This window comes from Camelina sativa, chromosome 17, assembly GCF_030686135.1.
Source record: "Camelina sativa cultivar CO46 ecotype springtype chromosome 17, ASM3068613v1".
In the NCBI taxonomy this organism is placed as follows: domain Eukaryota; kingdom Viridiplantae; phylum Streptophyta; class Magnoliopsida; order Brassicales; family Brassicaceae; genus Camelina; species Camelina sativa.
In genome coordinates, this window is record NC_141896.1 from 19,938,598 (window position 1) to 19,962,786 (window position 24,189).

The following is a 24,189-nucleotide window of genomic DNA, read 5'->3' on the forward strand; positions in this document are numbered from 1 at the left end:
CTTATAAGAAATTATGTAGAATAGATGCAATTTTGTAAAACATATTGTTTAAAGTATTATGAATAGTTTTTTTTATGAAGAATTATGGTAAAGAGATACAATTAAAAAATCATTATGACAAAGTGATACTAACTGAGAATATTGAACTAATGGTTGTAATGAGTAAATGTAATTTTCTATTAAATAACTATAATTAAAAATATATTTACTAATGAGTGAAAATGTGTCAACGAAAAATTAAAATTAAAATATACAACTTTTAAAAACAAAATAAAATAAATTTTAAATATTAAAATATTTTTTATCGAAAAGTTTCGATAAATAGACGTAACTGTAAATTCTAGATTAAGTTTTATTAAATTTCTATATTACTATAATCATTTCTAAAATTTTAGTTAAATTATAGAATAACATTGAATATTAGATATTAATATTCAAATTATTTAGATTCAACATAAAACGAAACTTTTGTTTCAACGAACAATGATTTGTTAGTTATTGATGAAGAGACAAATATATAGAGAGTTCAAAAGATATGACTGTTTAAATCAACACACCTATTAGAACGAAAAGTTGGGATGAAAAAATATGAATAAAATATAGTGAAGAGACACAACTCTACAATGAACAAATACAACTCTTTGAGTTTTTTAAAAAAACATAAAACCAATTTTTTTACAAAAAGTACTACAAAAAAACAGTTCTCATTTATTCAGATTGTTATTATTATTTTTAAATATTAAAATATTTTTTAACGAAAAGTTATGATAAACAGACGTAACTGTAAATTCTATATTAAGTTGTATAAAATTTCTATATTGCTATAATCATTTCTAAAAATTTAGTTAGATGATAGAATAACGTTGAATATTAGTTATTAATATTCAATTATTTAGATACAACATAAAATGGAAAATCTGTTTTAACGAACTTGTTAGTTAGTGATGAAGAGACATTTATAAAGAGAGTTCAAAAAGCATGATTATTTAAATAGACACACCTATTAAAATGAAAAGTTGTGATGAAAAATATAAATAAAATATAACGAAAAGACACAACTCTACAATGAACAGATACAACCGTTTGAATTTAAAAAAAAATGATTTTTTTACGAAAATGTACTACAAAAAATCGCAACTGTTGTGCTTGCACTTGATTATACCTACAAACTCATATAAACTGCTTTTAAATAAAAGACATCTTTATTACCATATTCAAAAGTCAAATCCAAAACCTCACTATATAATCCTTCTAACTCTTGGAAAAAGACTCTAGGTATTTTCATTAAATTTTTATATATAAAATTAACTAAAAGTTGTAAATTAGATTCATCATTTCAAAAATCTTTTGTTAAATCAAGAATTGGAGGAATCTCTTTACTTTTAAAACAATAAATGCTAGTAAATAATTTAGAGAGCTGTAAAAACCTTTGAGATTGAAATTTTATATTATTTTATGTCATGGCAAAAAAATGAAAACAGTTCAAACAGACAAATATATATATATTTCAAAAGATACGAATATTCGAATAGACACAACTTTACAATGAACAGTTGCAACTTTACAAAAAACCGTTAAAATGAAGAATCACAACTTTTTGTAAAACACACAATTTAAATTTTCTACAGATATTTTAGAAAATTATCCAAAATGTACAACTGGAAAAACACAACTTTTGGTGGAATTTATACGAATTGTTATTATATATAGATATTTTCATTAAAAAAATTTATATAAAATTTACTAAAAGTTGTAAATTAGATTCATCTTTCCAAAAATCTTTTGTTAAATTAAGAATTGGAGGAATTTCTTTACTTTTAAAAGAATGATTGCAAGAGAATAATTTAGAGAGCTGTAAAAACCGTTGAAATTGAAATTTTATATCATTTTGTGTCATGGCAAAAAAATGAAAACAGTTCAAACAGACAAATATATACAGATTTCAAAAGATATGAATATTCGAATAGACACAACTCTACAATGAACAGTTGCAACTTTACAAAAAACAGTTACAATAAACAATCGCAAACTTTTGTAAAACATATAATTTCAAATTTCTACTGATTTTTTGGGAAAATTATCTAAAAGGTATGATTGAATAAACACAACCTTTGGTGACATTTATTCGCTATTATATATAGATTATCTAATACATGTACGTGCGTGTGATTTTTGTACTCTATCCATTTTACAAAAAAAAAAATCGTAGATTAATTCATTTGATCGATTAGCTATATCATGAAGTTACAAACCAAAAAAAAACAAATAAAGAAGAAGCCAAATTAAAGCAGTGTGGTAGATAAGATTAGAGAGAAAAATATAGTTAAATGTTTCCTTTATAGAAACCACTTTTTGTTAGATAGCTCTCTAGCTGACTAATTTTAAGTTGAATTTTTCAAACCTCTCTTTTTCACATACATAAAGATATTTTAGCAATGTTATACCCACTAAAGTCTTGAAAGATGATGACCTTTTGAACTTTCCAATATCTCCAACTTGAATTCTTTCAAATTATTTTCTTTTTCACATTTTAGAGAGACTATATATGAATTCAAATTGCATACAATATTTGATAATATTTCTGTTGGAGAAAGTATTTTGATTACTTTAAGAAAAATTGCTGCGGGTATTAGATTGGTCAATATAGCTAAACTCGAGTTTTAATTGATTGGTTTAAATAGAGTGAACTAAAGAGAATATTTATCTTGAAATGATATGTTATAAATTCGATGTCATAAAGTAAAGACATGTAATTTTGAAAACGTTACACTTGTTGTAAAGAGAAGGTTTTTTTGATGAATAAAATTTTATATTCATTCCAAAGAAAAAAAATTTTGATGACATTTTATACTTAAAAAACATTAGCTACTTTCTTTTTTGTAAACGTAAGCTTAGTTACTCTATGTTTATTTATATAATCAATTGGAAATATGGGATTAAACTTCATTGACTAGTCATATAAATATATATATATATATATATATATATATATATATGTATATATGTATATATGTTCTCCATATACTATCGCCAAAATATATATATTTAAGACCTTAACTATTGAATATTCAGAACTAAAGACCATCGAAGTAATAAAGTAATGGACTTGTATTTATATGACTTGATCACCCAAAGGCCAAAGTCCACATAGAACCTAACACCTAAGTTTGAAGAACCAAATCTCTTCCTTTTCTTTATCCTTCTCCCCTTCTTCGATGGATGATCATGTTGAGCACAAGAACACATCTTCAGAAGAAGTATCCTTCATGAGTTTAACTGATTGCTTACAAAGCTCATTAGTAATGGATTATAACTCACTCGAGAAGGTCTTCAAATTCCCACCTTATAGTTCCCTTTTTCAACCGGTTTCACCATCCAATACGGGCCCCATAGTAAACAACCCTTATCTAAATCTCAATTCGAATTCTCCGGTGGTCTCATCTTCCTCCAATGAAGCCGATCCTAAAGAGAACCCCAACGAAACTAAGAGTGACCGAATGGAGGACATCGAAGGCGACCAACATGGTGTTGGTGAAAGTTCCAAGCAAGTGTGAGTTTTTTTTCGACCTTTAACAATTCTGAACCAACTATAGACGATATAATGTGATCAAGCTTATGAAAATATGTAGACAAAGCAATTAAAGGTTTTAGAACGTTAAAACCCTAGAGATTAATAGGCTTTTGGTGGAATATGGTCAGGACAAAACAAGGTAAAAAGAAAGGAGAGAAGAAAGAGAGAGAAGCTAGGGTTGCATTTATGACCAAAAGCGAGATTGATCATCTTGAAGATGGTTATAGATGGAGAAAATATGGACAAAAGGCCGTCAAGAACAGCCCTTATCCAAGGTTTACTTCTTTTTTTTTTGCTAAGCAAGGTTTACTTCTTCACCACACCCTATTCAAACCCACACATTTATTTACGTGTCCACATGCAATTATTACAAGTTAAGAGTATATATATCATAATGGTTACAAAAAAAGTATATATTATCATAATATCTATTTAAGAGTTTATGTATCCGTTGTCAGGAGCTACTATAGGTGCACAACACAAAAGTGCAACGTGAAGAAACGTGTAGAGAGATCGTTCCATGATCCATCGATCGTAATTACAACATACGAAGGAAAACACAACCATCCAATCCCATCGACGTTGAGAGGAACCGTGACCGCTGAACATCTATTAGGCCACCGTGGTGGTGGAAGCAATTTCCTCCATAGCTTCCCTCGTCACCATCAAGAGTTTCTCATGGCAAAGCATCCTCCGGCCAATTATCAACGAGTGGTTTCTATGTCGTACGAACAAGGTCATGTGATCAATAGTTACAATAATAATAACCATCAACCAGGTGTTGACTATGGTCTTCTTCAGGACATTGTTCCTTCAATGCTCTTGAAGCACGAATCTTGAGAGAGGGCACGTACTATATAATCGAAGCTTTATGATTACATATATAGAAGAGTATATTATTTATTAGGTGTTCTAATATTTATTAATATATATCTTCAAATTCATGTGTATATATGTATTTCACTGCTGATTGCCTACTAATTATTTGGAGTTTGATTCTTGTAAGAGTTAAAACTTTGTGAACGTCTCTAATCTCTATATATGTTAATTTTACATTTCGTGCTCTTCGAAAACTTGGTATTATATCATGTGGTTCGAGTATTCTGAAAATGATTTCATTATCGGTCAACAAAATTGCTAACTTATGTTTTAATTTGCATTTTAAATAAATGTCTTCACTTTGTTTGTTGGTCACGTGGGAAATGCAGAAATTGTTGACTCGAGGTTGTATAATAGTAATACTAACGAAAACGAGTTCACCCTAAATCAGTTCCTTGAGACTTCAATTAACCCAAAAGTATTTTTCTGTATGTCAAAACAACAATTAAGGATAGAGAAAATACATGCTTTTAATTCTTCGGTTTACATTTTATGACTTTAAATTTGTTTCAAATAATTTCAGTATGGGTTTTTAATGTAACTCATATTATATTTGATAAAAAAAATCTAGTGTTATTTCTATTGTTCTGTTTATAAAATGTATTAATAATTTTTTTTAATAAAAATATTTAATTTATGTGAAAATATAAAAAACCTTGACACAACTTAAAATAAAAAACGGAAAGAGTATAGGAAACAAAAAATGGTCACACGGAAATTTGACAAGCCTACGGACGAAACACATTGAGAAACAAACACTTACTTACCCAATTCTGTTTTATAGATAATCTGGTATATGGATATTTTTTGTGACAAGAAAAAGACACTAAAATGGCCACATTCAACTAATTAAGCCTTGTTCAAGCTAGAAAAGTAGAAAGAGAGAAAGAAACTTAAGGTAAAGCATCCTATTAGCCCTCAGTATATATATCTGCAAGGATGGTTAATTGTTTGAAGATAATATCACATTTCAACATGAAAGAAGCCATCATATAGCTAGGCCATGGTGATTTAAAGAGCTAGCTTGTAGCTACTCACTCGTCTGAAGCAGCAGAAGAGTGATGTGGGAAGCTTGCCCAGACGTCTTGCCACGTCATCTTTCCCTCTACGACTGAGCTCACGACGGAAGCTGCCTCCTTCACGTTGACTCGGACTTGGTCTTTGCTATCTCTTTCTCTGATTGTCACTGATGTCTCTGAGTCCACTGTTATCGCAAACGGCGCTCCAAATTCATCGGATTTGGCGTATCTCTTGCCTATTGATGTACCTGTTTCACATACACACAAATCTTCACTCGTTTAATTTTCTTCATTTCAAAATTTTAAATAACTTCAGTTTATTCAATTTGTTCTACGTACCAGTGATGTCAATCTTATGTGACATGTCAAAAGACTTGAGTTCCTTGGAAATGAACTTGGCTGCTTCCTCGAACTGTTGGTTCTGAACAAGCGGGAAAACCATGCACTTGTAAGGAGCTAAAAGAGGATCAAAACGGTACACGTTCAGCTGTTCATCCCCTGCCTTGCTTGGCCTTGTGCTAAACTTATGCTCGTACAGACAATACATGATCCGACCAATCCCAAACGATGGTTCAATCACTGACGGAGTGAAAACCCTCACGTGCTCTTTCGTCATCTTCTTTGTGATTGACACCATGTTCTTCTTGATGCTCACGTTTCTCCCGAGTGTGCAGACTTCAAACTCCATTTCCCCTTTCGAATCCAGTGTTGCCTTCATCTCCATTGCTTCTTGCTCACTCATCGCCTAACAAAACATTAATTACACGGAGCATGTTCTTTTTATTATAATCCCATAAATATGAAACAAAGAAGCTATTCAGTAAAACAATATTAGACTCAAGTCAGTCTAACCTCCAAAGCTTCAACAACCTTCTTTTGATCTCCCTTAAATGCGAGACCCAATTCTCTCTTCACAGGAGTAATAACAATTTTCTGAAATAAAAGAGGAAAATATTAAGGGCAATTTATAAAGACAGATATATATGAAAATGTTGAGTAACTCATATATATACCTCTACTTCTTTAAGTTCAGCAAGTTTCACTTCAGCGACAAGAGCAACGCGACTTTTTTCCTGCCATACAACAATGTATATATCCACAGTCATCTACTTGAGTAAGTTTTAAATAGGAAATACATACCCCAATGGGTTTTTTTATCACGGAGATACAATGTTAAGTTTCTTACGGAGTGAGCATATAAGTCGTATGCAGACCTATCTGCAATCCCAACACATTCTTTCCACCCATATGAGCATTCAATTTCAGCATCCCAACAATCTGCTGCATAGTGAGCCATTTCATTTGCTAGATGCTGACGGAACCGCAACCGTTCCTTGTCTATGCCAAGACGGGTTAGGAAAAGATACACTCTCCCAATGAAGTATCCTAGAGTTTCACTATTCACAGTACCCTGTCCCGATACATTTTCACTTGCACGCATTAGTATAATAAGTCTTTGAGAGTGCATATAATGTAAAATAAGTAGGCGATAGCTAACTTACCTTGACAACAGCTTCACCAAGGACAAGTTTTTTTGCAGCTTGGCCAGACGTTTGTTCCTCCCTTGGGAACATAAGGATTTCCAGTTTTGCTACATCAGGGAATTTAGGATGTGACTTATTGTCAGGATCAACAAAGTGCTCAATTTCTGCTAGCATGAATTCACGAGTTCGAAGAAGCCCTTGACGAGGAGATATCTGCAAGTAATAATGCTACTTATTTAAAACCAGAGATAATAAGAAACAAGGCTATAGATGGAGATAACTACACACCTCGTTCCTAAAGACTAGACCAGTTTGAGCCACGGCTAACGGAAGTTTTTTTCCATTGTCATAATAATAGTCCTTAAAGTTGACAAAGATGCCTTGAGCAGTTTCGGGACGCATGTACCTGAAGCAGAAGCACACACAGAAAGTAACTTGTTAAGAAAGAAACTAAAGTACACCTAGTTAATCATAACATGAAAATGTTAGATATACTCTCACCCAGGAATCAAACCAGCTGGGCCAATGGATGTTTGAAACATCAAGTTAAACGGGTAAAGATCAGAAAGTGGATTCTTTGTGACCGGAGCAGTGATCCCATACTCTTTGATCTTCTTACCAAGATCCTCAATAGAAAGATCTTCCAAAACAGCGAGAACATTCTTCAACTCATCAGCTTCCTCACCAGAGTGGTCTTTCTCCAGTTTCTTTTCACAATAGTCCTTGAGCAAGTGGTCAGCACGGTGACATTCTCCAGTTATCACATCATTAACCATAGGATCAGTGAACTTATCCACATGACCAGATGCCTTGAGAACAGCCTCCGGTGTCAAACTTGCACAACGAACTTCCGCCATGTTCTCCTCACGTACGAAAAACTTTTAAACAAAAAGCAAAACCAAACACAAATCATGTTCTTTTCTATTACCGAACTGTGCAGAGAGAGATGTATGAGAATGATCCTTAATTCTTACCTTGCGCCAAAAGTTAATAATGTTGAGTTCAACAAGGAAGCCAGGAGCGCCGAGATCGTATAGTCCGGCGACACCTTTGTAGATCTCAAAAGAAGGTTTGTAGAACAAACGCCGCTCGAGCGTATTGACGACGGCTTTTCGGAAAGCCTCAAGGTTTCCGGAGCTTAGGGCAGTTTGGAGGCTAATCTCGACGGCGTTACCCTGAGACTCGACGGAGGAGGGTTTCTTCGATTGTTCGGCAGCTTCCATTGTAGTCTGCATCGGAGCGATGGGTTAATGGTATCGAAAGAAAAAAGTGAATTTGTTCACCTCTAGCCTCTAGGTATTAACGGGAAAACTGTGGTTGGTACATATAAATTATATATTGTTAATTAGATATGACTTCAATTAGTTTGGTGAACAAATTAGGCCCAATTAATTTAGATTAATTAGGGTTGCTTCAGGGACGAGGCTAGAATGCCATAAATTGAAAAAAGTTAATCTGGCGTGCCATTTCTTAATCTGTATGCCATTAAAAATGCGATTTTTCCAAATTACCCTTAATGAATAGCACAACTAGTACAACTAAACTAGGACCCAACCCGCGCTACAGCGCGGGGGAATATTTTATTATTGTTAAAACGGATAACAATTTAGAAGATGTTATAGTATCTGTTTATTATAGTGTCTATGTTTGTCAAATTTGCCATATCTTTTTTATAAATAATTAATTTAAACAAAACTTTCTTGAGATTAAGAGAATGAAAGAATATTTTACTTAACACGTGGTTGTGTAAACACGATTACTGAAATATTATTTCACACGTTTTGTCTTTATTAATACGAAGTTGTACATAATAGTATAAATATATATATATATATATATATATATATATTAAGCATAATAGTATAAATATTTCACACGCCAGATTAACTTTTTTCATAAAGTAAAAGTAATTCTATTAAGCTTATATATATAAATATTTCACACGCCAGATTAACTTTTTTCATAAAGTAAAAGTAATTCTATTAAGCTTATATATATATATATATATATATTTTTTTACACATCGTATACATGCGAAATCTATTGGACAATGTAATCACCATAGTGTATATAATTACTTTTACTTTATGATTTTAAATGTAATTCTGTAAAATGTATTCTATTTTGAAGCATTGAAAGAATTGGGCTGTATTATAAATAGGTCCATCGTTTCATCTCCAATTGGGAATCGTTCAATCTTTTCATCTCCATCTTCTCACGATCAAATTTTCAGAAAAGAGAGTAAAATCAAGTTCAATACTTCTGCAATCAACCGAATCTTGAAGAGAAAACAAAAAATTGTGAAATGAGAGAAGCTCCGATTAGTCGAATCAATTGGGTTTGTCTATGAAGATGATGGTGCTATCAATCGGTTGATTCAGTTTTCACCCATGGCTTTAGCGATCCGATTTATCTAAACCAATTGGATTGGTAAGTTGCTAAAAGTTATGAATAAATTTTCTTTAAATTTCCTCGATTTTACATGTTCTAACTCTTTCTGTACTGTTCTATATCTCCAATTCAGTTTTGAAAACGAAAATTGCTAATATTAAAAATAGTATATCATTACCGTATGTGATTGTTTGACATGTTTCCTGTATTTTTTTGAGTACATGTGAAAGCCTATACTATCAACCGAAGGATATATATAAAGACATCATGATATTCGTAAGATAAGTAGTTGTTTCTTAAAATGTTTTTAATTGTTTTTTATTGGAATATTACATCTTTACTGATTAATTTGTTTTGCAATTTAATCCAGGAAATGAAATGAGAAGTACTTCCAGTAACCCAGTTTATTACAATAGAGTATAATGACATGAAGCCATAAACAGTAAGCTTAATTTCTGAAGTTTTCAATCTTTGTTTAAAATTTATAGAACTTTCCAATTTGTGAACTTTTTGTTAGTCTATCCGTTTTTAGTTACTGTTTAAGTTATTCTCAAAGAACGATTCTAAATAATTTTTTGTGGCTTTGTATTGAATTGAAAGAATTAGAAAATGTTATCTGGGAATAATTGGTAATATACTGACCAGGTGTAAGTATTTTTTTGATTCAATGTCAGGAGATTGATTAACGTTTTTTGGAGGAAGACTTATTGATAAGAGAGGATAAGTTTTAGCAGAGAAAAAATTGAAGGTATGTCCTAATTTGTTTGTTTAATAAGAATACTTTTCCTATGCTTCTTGTTCCTTTGGTTGTTTGAAAATGGAAGATTAGTTTGACTGTTTTTTATAATAAAGATTAAATCTATAACAACTTATTCTTTGTCATTTATTTGAAACTTGAAAAGGATAACAAAACATAGGAATAGGGAAAGTAATTGAAAAAAACAAAAAATAAAAAACAGCATAAAAAATCAAATACTTCATTCTTCTATTAATCCTCTTGCCAAACATGCTTCCTTGTATGATGGATATACAACTCCATCATAAGTCCTCAGATCTTCATCACTTAATGGTCCTTTAAGAAAACGGAAGAGAAGTTTTAGGGATAAATTACCAGTAAACTTACTTGAAATAGAAGTAGTTCTTCGAGTGTTCAATGATCTCTTTCTTCGTTCGAAGCATTTTCCTTTAGGGATCCAAGTAAAAAACTCAGGAATCTCCTCAAAAGTCAGTTGTCTTGCAACTTCAGAATTACGGTTTAGGTCGAACCAAGCCTCAAGTACTGGATCTGTAACATTCTTTGGCTTTCCAATCTTTGTCATGTTTTTACTGGAAAAGGTTTTTTTGGGCTAAGCTCAGTTTGTGGTCTTTGTGGCAAAGTATGAAGTAAGGAAGTTATATAGGTGGTGAAGTTTAGGGTTTTTAGGTTGTAAATATATCTTATTAGATCTCATTTGTGCTCTATTCTATATATTCGTTCAGAATATTCTAAAATAACTAATACAGCTTATTCATGGGAATACTATGATCTTCAAAATCTTCTAAATAAAAAGTAAATATGTTTCGAATGTTAAAAAATATTATAATTAAAGTACAATTTTTAATTATGGTATGCTTTAAATAGTTTTCAATGTTTTAAATCTTTATGGTAAATTTTTTTTGTTAAACTATATAATAGATTTAATATATTTACATTTTCATTAAATTATTTTAGACTTACATTCCTATAGAGAACATAATATAATAAGGATACAATCTTTTGATTATGTGTGCATAGTATTACATTACTATATAGTACGTAATATAAAAAATGGAACCTTTTATAAAATTAATATCTTAAGCAAAACAATGGAAAACTATTTGGTTTACTTAATTAAAAAAGTCTAGAAAACAATCTTTCGTAAAAAAAAGAACACATGATCGAACCTCTTATAAATTCTGGAATACTTCTTTGAACACTACATTCATTGTCTGCCTTTGAATCTCACCTTCCTTGTCAACAATCAGAACTTTCAAACCTTTCTTAGAAGTCACCCTAGAAAGAGCAACATATAATTGCCCATGTGAGAAAACCGGTCGAGGCAAAAATAGACCAACTTCGTTCAATGATTGTCCCTGACTCTTATTGATGGTCATAGCAAAAGCAAGAGCTATAGGGAATTGCCTACGACGCATCTTGAAAGGTAGCTTGGTATCAGATGGCTTGATAAATGTTTGAGGAATCAAAACTAAATCACCACTTCTGTCTCCTGTAATAACCATCGCCTCTAAAACATGATCAGCCATTTGTGTTATCTGAAGTCTTGTTCCATTACATAATCCACCTTTAGGGTCTAGTTTTCTCAACAACATAATAGGAGCCCCGACCTTTAGGCGCAAATTATGATTTGGTAATCCTGAGATTTTGATACTATTTAAGAAGTCAGGAGTGAATACCGGATTGTCTGCAGAGTCTAAATCAGTTGGATCAATACAATCACAACTCAGGAAGCTTTTTTCTTCACCTGGAAAAGTTTTCAAAAATAATAAGTAGTTTTAATATTTCTGAAGTTTAAATTTAAAAACAAATGATCTAGTAAATTTGAAAAACTTTCAAAACCTCTAATCAAAAAGAAACAAACCTGGTAATTTATCAAGCATGATTTGATTTATGGTATTGACATCATCATTTCTTGGTGCTAAAATAGCTCTCTCCTGAAAAAATTTTGCATCCTTCTTCGTTTGCAAAGACGCAAAATCCCCATATATAGCTCTGCTGATTGCTTCTATAGGATCATCAACATCAGTAATTAAAAATGTATAATAAGTAGAACTTCTATCGATATTTTTACCTTTGAAAGAATTGATCTTAGCAAAGCGCAACAGACAAATCACCACCTGTTGTCTATTGTTTTCACAAGCAGCTAGGATTCTCTCAGCAAAACCACCCCACAATGTACATGATAGTCGGTCATCACTATATGGTTGATGAATAAAGATAATTTAGTAAATAATTATTAGAATAACTGAACTTATTGATCACGATAATACCGTATGTCTCTCAGCTCAAACTCAACTTTCTTCTTGTCCTTGTTTTCGACTTGATGAATCTTAAGTTCGCCGACATTGACAACTTGACCTACGACATCTGTATAATCATATTTTTCGCACATCATATATAGTTATGATTAAATAACTATAATTAATTCTAACAAAAAGTTTTAACCAAGATACTTACCAACCAAAATGTTTTCATTCAATCCAGCTTCGTCAATGACCTTCTCAAAGTCAACCAGTTGGAGGAACATGTCATTAGTCAAGGACGCACATGGCACCATGGAGGTGATGTTGATCAACGTCATACGGTAAGGATGGTTCGTAACCCTGAATTTCCCAGCGGATCTAGTCATTGTGAAAGTATCAATGATTACCCATTGCCCCGATTTGATCAGTCTCTGGAACTTTCCAAACTGTGGTTTCTTCACAGTTGCATGTATGAGGGTACCCTATTTAACAAAAGGAAAGATATTAAACTTCAAAACACTTAACAATACATAACAATAAAACCTAGTAAAGAGTTCGGTAAGCTTACTGAAATATTAGCTAGAACCATTTCAATGGTTTCTCCGGAATAGACAGTGTTTTGCTTCCAAACATGAATGATTTTGACATGAATTCTCCATCCTGTTTTGAATGGCCTAATGGACTGCAGATCTGTGGTAGGGACGTTCTCGGCAGCCATTGGAGAAGGTTTGAAAAAAGAAAGGAGAAAGAGAAGAAGGTATGGTGGTTTACGATTCGATAAGTATCATAGTATTTATAGGAAGTTTCCATTAGGTATAATTTGATAGTATATTTTATGGTATATGGTATATTCGTAGCATTTCGGCAGAAAATCTTAGTAGTTAATTACGTAATATATTCTTAACAATTTCTTAAAGATGATCAATTTTCTTGGTGCAGTTAAGGATTCGAAATAAATTGGAGTATGAATTAGGAATGAAAGACATAATTAAAAACGCGGTTTGGTAAGATTTTGGAAGATTGATATCTGTAAAATTATTTTTATTTGAATTTCGTTTTCAATGAAAACGATACATAAATTATAAATCTATTTTGCAGGCTTATTTCAGGAGGCCCGAAATAGCCCATTTTTACATCAATATATATCCGGATATCCAATTGATAATTATCGGGTAATTTAGAATTTTTAACCCGATTCAATAGATTTAAAAGTCATATTTAACCTTAATGATATGTGTTAAGATAAATTTCGACTGGGGCATTTTCGGGCAATGAGAAAGTTGTACTTCTCTTTTACTAATATAGGGATGATAATAGAACAACTGGTACAAATGATATATAACGAGATAACTAGAACAAATGGTACAACTTCGATATTATAAGATCAACGGTACAACTGATATATAATAGGATAACTGGGTACAACTGAGTGAAAATAGCACAACTGGTACAACCACTAGATAATAGGACAACTAGTACAACTAATAAATAATCGTACAACTGGTACAAAATGGTACACTTGTACAACTCAAAACCCTAGCATCCCTAGACTCACTAATTCGCCGATTCTTCGCTGTCAACCTTCCAGTATTCCTCCGTCGTCAACCTTCCACTACACTGCTTCCTTCGCCGTCAACTTTCAGTACCTGAAATTCTCAATAACTGAAGATTTATTCCTATAATTTATAATCTGTATTCAAATTATCTTATGTTTTGACATATGCATTACAAAAATACATGTGTTAAAAACTTAAAATTATAAATTTAAACATTAAAATTTACTAATATTCTTGAATGATTTTTTTTAAAATAATACATATTAATATTTGAAAACCTTTTAATCTATTTAATCTAAAATAAATTTCATCGTTAGACATTCAGTTTAGTAATAACATTTAACTATCTATTTCATCGTAAAACCATAATTCACTTCATCATGGATTAGTTAAAAAATCTAATAACAAAAATAATATGAGCACATATGAGATAATATGTATATTGGTTAGTATTTAAAATTTAATATTAAAAATAATCAGTAAAAAAATCAGTTAACATATCCCCAAAATTTTTGGAAATCCAAAAATATCCTAAATATTATTCTTCTATATGTCATACTTTTATAAGTAATACTTTTGTCAATTTTAATCAATTAACCAAATATTCATTCTTACAAACACATTTTTCTATTTTATTTCAGGTTTCTTATATTACTACATGCATTAAAACTTTAAAATAAAACATGTAAAACTATACTTATACAAATCATGTATTGATTTCTTTTAATTTATTTATTGCTTCAAGGTTTTGTGTACTTACTTACAATAAAAATTTATATTACAACGATAAATATAATTTATATCCGACTAAAATTATGTTAAATAACTTATATTATTCTTTTTAACTTTGTTATTCATTATTTATTGATTAATATACATGCTTAATGAATTAAATTTTTGATTACACATGTCAAATTTATTGAGAAACCATGTATAATATAATTAGGATACAATGGAAAATATATTGATTTTGTTAGTTTTCTTTTTTGATTTAGGAAAATAAATGTTTTAAAATATAAACATGTAAAATTCTGTAAATATAATTAGCTGTCCTACTACGTTTATAAAAAACAAAATTGACATGTGTCAACATCTTACCAATATATTTGACACGTGTCACGATCTCGTTAATTAGTAATTTTGTCATCGAACTTTATATAATAAGATTGTACTTACATATTGATTTAGTTTGTCTACCCATATTTAAAGTGTAAATAAATCCAGCTTTATATGAGGTTCATCTGCAAGTATTTTTTCCATCATAGCAATCTGATCATCACTCATGATACCCCATTTTCTTTTGCTAGTATAGTTTTCCGATGTCTCATGGTTTGTAACTGTCTCTTTGGTGTTCATGATTTTCTACTGTACTCAAAGTTTTTATTTGATATGGAATACCACTTAGTATACATCTTTATATAATAAGAGATATGCTCAATTTCCTTATAGTGATAGGTAAATATTTTTTGAACTTTTTTTTTTCTAGAAATGTGGCCAATAATTAATGTAGAATAGTAAAAAACAAATTAATTGACGTATTTAAACAAAAAAACGTGGCCAATATTTGTTTCTAATTCATGTAGATTAGTAAAATAGTAAAAATCAAATTTTTTTCTATATTTGTTTTTGACACGTGTCAACATCTTATCAATATTTTTGACACGTGTCACGATCTCGTTAATAAGAAATTTTGTCATTGAACTTTATATAATAAGATTATCTATTTTTTATCGTCTGAATTTTATTATTGGTTGAAAATTATGAGAATTATTGCATATGATTCTACCATGTACAATTCCTTCTGACCCTATTAGATTCACTATATACACTCTTGCTCCATATTTTTGATGGACACCTCTTTCTCTATGCTCACCTTCAGTTGTATGTAGAATCACGGCGAACAGTGATAATTACGCATCACTGGAGATCGTCTGCAAATTTGTCTCTATTAATCTGCACAAATAATAAATTGCATTATCCGGGGCTTGAACCTCAGACTTCCTGATGTAGAAGCATTAATGAACCCTAGGCCAAAGGGACTTCCACTAAAAAAAATATTTACTACCTAATAAAATAAAATTACATAAGGCACTATCACACCCGGGATCGAGTCCCGGCTCCTACGAATGTAGGAATTTGGTTAATGGGCCGGCCAGTTGTGGCTCAAGGGTTGACAATAAAAAAAAAATTAGACAAAAAATATAACACAAGTTTGTTGTACATTTTTGACAATAAGTTTTTCATATTTTCTAAAATATACCAGTCAACAAAAATAACCTCAATTTCTAACAAAATTTAGATGTTTTTATATACTAATATTAATATTTATATTAATTAGTAATCTAAGGTTCCTAAATTTAATCTTATTTAAACCATGGAACTTATATAATATATATATATATATATATATATATATATCTTAACGGTTCCAACACGTATCCGTTTCCTAATTTTTTAGAAAAATTCGCTTCCCCGCTTCTAAACGTTTTCTCTTTCACGTGTGATCTTGAGTAAAGTCAATAACCCAAAGCACACTCAACCACGATCTAGTGGTGTCGTCGTAGCACTTCAGGGTCGAATCCACAGAGACCAAACGATACACTATGAAATTATATAGACCGAGTATAGCTAAAGCAAAGAGGAAGTTTGATTTGCAAGTAACAGAATTAAAACAGAAAATAAATAAGAGTTTGTAAATTTAAGAGAAAGTATTGGGCGCAGGGAATCAATCAAGGGTTATGATCACGAAATTGGGTGATGGATTGGGACAGCTTTAGGAACCGTTCTTGAACTCAAATCTCAAATATAAAACTAACCTACTGTCGCAGCATTAGTTTTCTATGCAAGGAATTGAATGAATCCTAAACCGTCGTTTGAATCTAAACAATCCTAACAAGCAATAAGTTCAAGTTTGATTTGTTCACAAGGTGCCCCAACTTCAACTGTCGTTGGCTGAGGATCACCTTGCTCACCTATGTTCTTTCAAGTAATTCAACAACACTTTTGATGCCTAGATGAATTAAACCTAAGATCATAAACTAGGTAGCTAATCTAGTTTAAGCAATAAGAACAACAATAGATGAAGAACACAACAGATCAATCCCAAATCTAACAACCTAAATCAATGAATCATAAAGCCCCCTTTGAAACCCGAAACCCAACAGTAAGACTACTCAGACATCGAACAGAAACAATCACAAATCAAATATGAAGAAAACATGTTTGAATTGCAATAAGAGATAATAGGGTTCAGAATTCTTCTCCAAAGGGTTAGAAAGGATAAGAGGTCTTCTCCCAAGCTTACAAGTGCTCAAAAACGGCGTAGAGTAAAAGTTATGTCTCTAGGGGTCGAGCCCCGTGGTTAAATAGTAAAATAAATCCCTAAAAAGTCGGTTTAAAACAAATAAGGAAAAGTTGCGTCGGGGACGGGAATGGTCGATCTCGAAAGGATCAGTCGATCCAGAACGTTTTTCTGCTTTTACTCCATCTGCCTTCTAGCTCGATCAGTCTTCAACCAATTGGCTCCAGATGCATGTTTTCATCCCCAAAACGCTCAGATTCCTTCCAAAGTCACCTAGGACCTGTAAAGACTCACAAAAGACTAAAAGGACTCTAAAAGCACACTTGGACCTAGGAAAAGACTCAAAACAATCCTAAAAACTATGGTTAAAACCCTATAAAATGCAGACACATCAACGTGTCCGCTTCCATAGCTTAGATATTAACGTATATTTTTTCAACTTTGTATATCTTCTCAAATAATTAAAAGAAAAAAAACACAATAAACCTAAATAACAAATTCTCCCTTCTAACAGCTGCCTCTTTCTATTTTTTTCGATTCGAATTCCATCGACTTAAGCAAAGGCCGAGACTGGTGATCATGTGAAAAATAAAATGTGCTGCCATCTCCGAATCTAAGACTTTTTATAAGTTTTTTTAAATTTATCTTTGTGTTTGTGGTTTTGGGTAGAAGAGAAGTTTTGAGTTTTCTCGATTGAATCTCGTTACGAATTTGGTATTCGCTTTGATTCGAGGGTAGAAGGGAAATTTGACACTTTCGGAGTATTTCTTTGTTAGGTGATTGAAGATTATGCATAAAGTCGGCAGCTTTATAATGTAAACAAGTTTTGGTTTGTGAACATTGTCCAAATTGGTATAGAACTATAGGATTTAGCTCAATGGTGTTTGCTTTAGGTCTATGACTAAGTTATTTTATGAACTAATTGATATCGAATTGAATATGTGAGCTCATATTCATAGCATAGTTGCTTTTGTTTTGCTTTATCTCGAATTAAGTTTTTAGAAGGTTTGTTTTTGAGATTGCAGTTTAAGAATGTTAAACCAATATAATAAATTATGCTTGATAATAAATGTTTTAACCATAAAAAAAACACTATATAACAATTATGTGATTAAATTTGTATAAACTACAAAAAATACATCTCAAATTTAAACTATATTAATAATATATCTCCCACAAAAGATAAAGAAAATAAAACAGAACATACATTAGTGTTAGTTAGGCTATTTATACAATTAAGTATTTAAGTCTATCCGATTTAAATATAAATATTTATAAGTCATCTAAAATTTGAGATTTCTCTATTTTTATCTTATTAATGTATTTTATATCTTATCATTGTATAAACCATAGTCTTTACAGTTAACCCAATTTTTTTTAAATTATATTTTCAATAATTTAATATATCTAAAAGTAGTTATAAAAAGTATCCCGCAACGTAGCGCGGGTCTAACCTAGTCTTACTAATAATATTAGATATTTAATTAATATAAATGAGAACCTATGCAAACAAATGAGAAAGTCATGTGTAATTTAATTAAAGACGATGTATTGAACTTGATATTTCTAAGAATTTGGTGGGATATTAATATTTTGAAAGATTTGATTGCTATTTTAAGAGATTTAGTTATTTGTTCGAGATTTTTATTAAATGGTTTAGGATTTGATGAGATTTTACTATGAAACTTTTTGGTGATTTTAGGATATTTAGAACAAAAATAAAGAAATGTTTCCAAAGATCCCAACCATGGTAAAAAGAAAAGGAGCATAGGAGTTTAACCACAAAGAGAAGTAACTCATAAGAACACTAAGACTAACAAAAACAGAGACTATCAACAATAGAATCTCAAACAACTCATAAGGCACAGAAACGGTTGATACAATAAGAAAACAAAAGTTGATCCCTATAGTTAAAAATAAATAATCTACATAGATTCACTTCTTCACCATCTCGTTCACCTCTCTTCCACGCCTCCAAGGCATTCCAACTTCGCCTGGTCGTTTCCCTTCTCTCGAAGTCTCCATTGATTCGTCACCGACTCATAAATGCATGGTAACACGAGTCGAAACCCATGTCGGGTTCTAGCTCTGGGCATTCGGGTATTCGGATCGGGTTCGGGTAGGAACCGTTTGGGTTCGGGTTTTCGGATAGAGGAGTTTAGGACCCATTCGGGTAAATGTAAAAATTTGGTTCGGTTTTGGTTCGGGTTTTTTTGGATTCGGGTCGGATCGGATATGAATTTTCAAAACCGCAAAAATCCGATTATTTTCGGGTACATAAAAAACCCGGAATTTTACCCGAATACCCGAAAATTTTCGGGTAAATTCTCGGTTTTTTGGATAAATACCATAATTTTCGAGTAAATACCCGGAATTTCGGGTAAAAACTTGAAGTCTCGGGTATAATTTCGGGTATTCTAGTTAAAAAATCGGCTATTCGGGTCCTAAATTATTAATATCTATTTTTATTTCGGGTATTTTTGGATTCGGGTTCGGGTTTTCGGGTAGAGGAGTTTAAGACCCAATAGGGTAAATCCTAGATTCCGGCTTCGGATTCGGGTCTAATTTTTTGGTTGGGTTTCGGTTGGGTTTTTCGATTCCGGTTTTTTTGCCCAGAGCTATCGGATTCTGTTATGGGTATAGAAATTGGGAATGAGATGATTTAAATAATGTTTTGGACCGGTTAAGGAATTTAACATGTTAGCCAGCTCTATGTAGTGGGCTCGAGTGTTACATTCTTAGGGTCCGAATGGTAACCGCGAATTTAGTAGTGTGGGACAAAAATTTTGCTAGTGCGGTACGGTTCAACTGCGGTACGTGCGGGATAAATGTATTTGCGGGACAAGTGCGGTTATTCCAAAATAAAAGGTACAAAATAATGTTTGATTGGTGAAATATAATTTGCGGTACGGATTTTATATTAAGTATTATTAACTAGTATAAATTATATATTTTTATTTTTTATATTAATAATAAATATGTTTATACATATACAAACCAAATGTTATATAATAGTGTTTAAAAAATGTTTCATGTTAGTGAGAGAGTGAGAAGTATATAAACTAGAGAGGAGAGTTAAAAAAAATATATGTGTTTTTCTTTTATTTTTGCTTTTCTATATTTGTATAAAATATATATAATTTAAATATTAAAAAGGAAGTAAAAAACTAGATTATTTTCTGTGGTTTCAAAAACCGTTGGGTAAACACTATGGATTTTTGTAAAAGCGGTCCATCATATAATTTGCTGAACAAAACCGCAAAACTTGTTTTTTTTTTTTTTGAAAAACGCTTATATATCTTAGAAAACTTGAATGGTGACCATAGTGCGTTTTTTACAAAAAAAAAAGTTGAAAACCGCCTTTTGATGTTCACCATTCACTACCTTAGATTGCAAGTTTGCAACCAAGATTTAATTACCTTACCTCGTCACAAACCTTCCAAGAGGATAATGGGACGAGTCTTTTACTTTTTTAATTTGAAGGCCTTCTTTTAATTCTTCTAAGAGACCCAAACGTAATACAATACATATTTACCTTTTGTGATTCTCGCACCTTCCGTGTTGATTTTAAATTTATTAATATCAACATGCAAAATTATACCATGAGTTTTGGTTTTTAAGAATTATGCATTGCATATATATATATATATATATATAGAAAAAAGTATAAGGAAATTTACTCTAAAATTCTAAAAAAAATATGTAAAGTAATCAATCTACGCTACTTAGACATCTTTTCTAACATTTACGTCTACATTTTTTACAAAAATAGAGATTTTGGCCGAAAAATGAATAAACTATTGATAGTAGATTGATTGACAAGTGATCTGGGCATGAAAGTGAAACAAACAAAAATACAAAAGGAAACAAACAAACAAAAACGAAACAAAAAATTTCAGCTGACCCTAAGCTTGGAATATATGCTTGCTTGGAGTATATTCGCTATTATTCAGTATAAGAAATATGAACTTGTAAAAAGACTTCACAAATCTAAGAAACAGGGAAGTTAAAAGTTGCACAGAGAAAAAGGTTGTTTTTACTACTTGCTAGTATTTTTTCAAACCGATGAAAAATAGTTGTTTGTTATAAAATATATGGCAAATATAATAATATATATATATTATATATGTATATATGTATAACTATATACACCATAATAATAAAGAGAGAGACGAGAGGGTAAGTTACAGAATGAAGTGATAACGTCTTCTTCTCTCTTATTGTTGTGTTTACATATTTCTCTCATACTCTTGTCTTACTACTCTTCTCACTTACAACAACACATATATATAGGGGAAAGCTGAAAATAGATAAGCATTGATTTACTTGATCACTAAGTAACTTGGGGACCAAGTGATAAGAAGATAAGATCAAGGTGATGGATAATCATTTTTATGATTATCTATTTATGACACTCCCCCCTTGATTATTCATCACTATTTACTTATTGTGTACTGTCTCGTTAAAAACTTTATCATTAGAAAAAACCATATAGGATAAAAACTATGATAAGGGAAAAAGAGTACAATGATACAATCTCCCCCTGGAATAGACGAGTCTTTTTCTCTTCATAGGTTTCGTAGATGACTCATATCGATCATTCTTGCTTCGAACAAACGAGTCTACTTTTCTTCATATCTTCGTAGATGATCTATATCGATCATTCTCTTCATTCTTCTGATCTAGTCAATATATGACAAAGATTTCGAAGAGAGATAGGCCTTCACCATTGACATTCATCTTTGAGGTCGATCTTCTGCGTGTCATTTGCTGCCTCGTTAAAAACCTTATCATGGAAAACCCAGTGGGATAAAAACCATAATAAGGGAAAAAGAGTGCAGCCACGCGAATCATCATATTCTCTGTAACACCCGCAAACCAATTTTTGGTAATTTGGTAAGGGTGTCGATCGACACTTTCTAGTGAGGCATCGATCGACACCAGCTGTGGCCGGTTTGGTCGGTTCAATTTTAATTGTCCGGTTTGCGTGGTTGGTTTAGGGAATCCCTAAATCGAGTTGTAAAAGGGGGAAAACGACCTAGGGTCGTGTTTTTGGTGTTATTTGGCCGCTTTTAGAGAAAAAGAAAGGGAGAAAAGTGTTCTTGAGCTTTTGGGAAGAGATTGAGAGATTCCTTGCTGTTCTTGGGAGATCTAAGGCTGGGAAGGTGTTAGAAGCTTGCTAGGAGTGAGGGAATTCGTTCTTGTTGGTCAGAATCTTCTTGAAAGAGGTGAGTGCATGACTATGGCTTATCTAAGCTAAGATCTCTAGATTTTATGTGATTTGGTGCTTATATTGTTGTTTCTTTGAGTTCTCTATGGTATTTCGTCGCTGTTTTGGCTAGGTTTGGCTTTTGGGAATGCATGGAGCGGATTGGAGAAGATTGGAGGCGAGTTTCGGAGTTTTTGATCGAAGGAAATCGCTACACCAGTTGGGGTGTCGGTCGACACCAGCTGGGGTGTCGGTCGATACCAACGCGAGGACGGCTCGTGACTTTGGCGAGTGTCGATCGATGCCATGTGGAGGTGTCGATCGACACAAACTAGGGTTTTCGGGAGTGTCGGGCAGGGTGTCGATTGACACCAGTATGTGTTGGTCGACACCAGATTGTCAGTGTCGATCGACACCATCTGGTGTCGGTCGACACCCTTCTTTCAGCTACAACGGATTGCTGAGTGCTTTGTATAATGCCTGGTTTGTTCTATTGATTGTTGTTTGTGGCATGTAGAGATCTTATTGCTTGTGTGTATAGCCCAGTAGATGGGAGGATTGCCTCACTAAGTATTTGTGATAATACTTATGCATCTCAATTATTGTTTGTGGTGTGCAGGTAAAGGCAAAGTGTGATCGTGGAATCAAAGGCAATGAAGAGGAGGATGTTCTAGGGACTCGATTGATTGGTTACCTGGCATTGCTAGGTTGTTAGAGTTGAGTCTTAGAGCATTGTTAGGATTGCTGGTTATTTGATTTATGTTGTTTGGAATTAATACTGGATATTAATTATTTGGTTATTGGTTATTGGTTTATTGGATATTTATTAGTATGTTGTTCCGCTGTTGGTTGTGAATGTGGTTAGGTGGCTAGTGGGTATGGGACCACTAGTTGTAGTTATTTATTATATTATATTTATTATTTATTAAAAAAAAAAAGGTCGGTCGTTTCATTTTGGTATCAGAGCCCTTACGGTTCTAGGTTTGGGTTCACTAGGTTTCTGTTGTAGATGTTTGGGATTTGCATGCTTGATTGATTATGTGAGTTAGTCAATTGTGTGTGGCATGGAGTCCTAGAACATCCTCTTAGAGCTGAGTGTGTGATTCCACGGTGAGTTTATGTTTCTGTGTTATAATAGAAATTGTTTGCTTAGCCTTCTGTTCATGGTAGTGCAGATGGTTAGAGAGGATGCTGTGGCTGATCGATGTCGTGGACGTGGACGTGGTCGCGGACGTGGTCGTGGTAGGGGTAGAGCCCCAGTGGTTAGTGAGACCGAGGACCAGAGTGTGACAGCTGAGGGTGTTGGCGAGTCGCAGGGTGTTCCGGGGGATTCCGTGAGTGTGGCAGGAGGGGACGGTGTTGATGCTCCAGTGGCCGGTGATGCTAGGGTCCCGGGTGTGGGGGTCCTAGCGGGCGGAGTCCCTGGTGTTGACGTTGCGGCTTTGCTAGCACAGGTGTTAGAGCGGTTACCACCAGTGGTACCGGCTCAGGCTCGGGTAGTGCCACCAGTGGTGGCGGAGGAGCAGCAGCCAGTGGCTGCGGATGCGGGGGTCCATGCTCGTTATCTCAGCATGTTGACAGAGATGGGTCGGTTGCGTACTGAGCAGTTTTCGGGAGGTGTAGATTCTACTGCTGCGGATGCGTGGAGGACGAGAGTGGAATGTAACTTCCATACTCTGAGATGTCCTGAGGAGTTTTGGGTGGACATAGGGGTCTACTTTTTGAGTGGTGATGCTAAGTTGTGGTGGAGATCTGTGGCTGCTAGGAGGGTGCAAGGGA

At 32.7% G+C, this 24,189-nt stretch overlaps 3 protein-coding genes and 1 long non-coding RNA gene across 7 annotated transcripts; 2 read left to right on the forward strand and 2 right to left on the reverse strand.

Annotated features, from left to right (window-relative positions):
• Positions 1-3,032: 3,032 nt before the first annotated feature.
• Positions 3,033-4,626, forward strand: LOC104757325 (WRKY transcription factor 71-like). The gene is made up of 3 exons (XM_010480059.2): positions 3,033-3,550; positions 3,700-3,846; positions 4,030-4,626. Exons 1-3 carry the CDS (start codon positions 3,216-3,218, stop codon positions 4,409-4,411), a joined length of 864 nt encoding a protein of 287 aa, XP_010478361.1. The 5' UTR covers positions 3,033-3,215; the 3' UTR covers positions 4,412-4,626.
• A 568-nt stretch (positions 4,627-5,194) lies between these two features.
• LOC104757326 (glycine--tRNA ligase, mitochondrial 1-like) lies at positions 5,195-8,281 on the reverse strand. The gene is made up of 9 exons (XM_010480060.3): positions 7,928-8,281; positions 7,455-7,831; positions 7,242-7,359; positions 6,972-7,166; positions 6,656-6,880; positions 6,483-6,542; positions 6,322-6,402; positions 5,809-6,214; positions 5,195-5,717 (listed from the first exon to the last, which is right to left on the reverse strand). Exons 1-9 carry the CDS (start codon positions 8,186-8,188, stop codon positions 5,485-5,487), a joined length of 1,956 nt encoding a protein of 651 aa, XP_010478362.1. The 5' UTR covers positions 8,189-8,281; the 3' UTR covers positions 5,195-5,484.
• Positions 8,282-9,449: 1,168 nt separating this feature from the next.
• LOC104757328 (uncharacterized) lies at positions 9,450-13,349 on the forward strand. 4 transcript variants are annotated; one of them, XR_015587259.1, is made up of 6 exons: positions 9,450-9,620; positions 9,715-9,786; positions 10,019-10,092; positions 12,586-12,685; positions 13,033-13,101; positions 13,284-13,349. It is a non-coding gene; the product is annotated as an uncharacterized LOC104757328 (long non-coding RNA). The 4 variants fall into 4 exon arrangements; XR_015587257.1 differs by lacking the exon at positions 9,450-9,620 and having other exon boundaries at positions 9,627-9,786; XR_015587258.1 differs by lacking the exon at positions 9,450-9,620 and having other exon boundaries at positions 9,627-9,786; positions 13,044-13,101.
• LOC147924073 (uncharacterized) lies at positions 11,271-12,493 on the reverse strand. Its single transcript, XM_087494951.1, has 4 exons — positions 12,372-12,493; positions 12,173-12,297; positions 11,963-12,106; positions 11,271-11,845 (listed from the first exon to the last, which is right to left on the reverse strand). The coding sequence occupies exons 1-4, from the start codon at positions 12,491-12,493 to the stop codon at positions 11,271-11,273; spliced, it is 966 nt and encodes a 321-aa protein (XP_087351077.1).
• Positions 13,350-24,189: the final 10,840 nt, after the last annotated feature.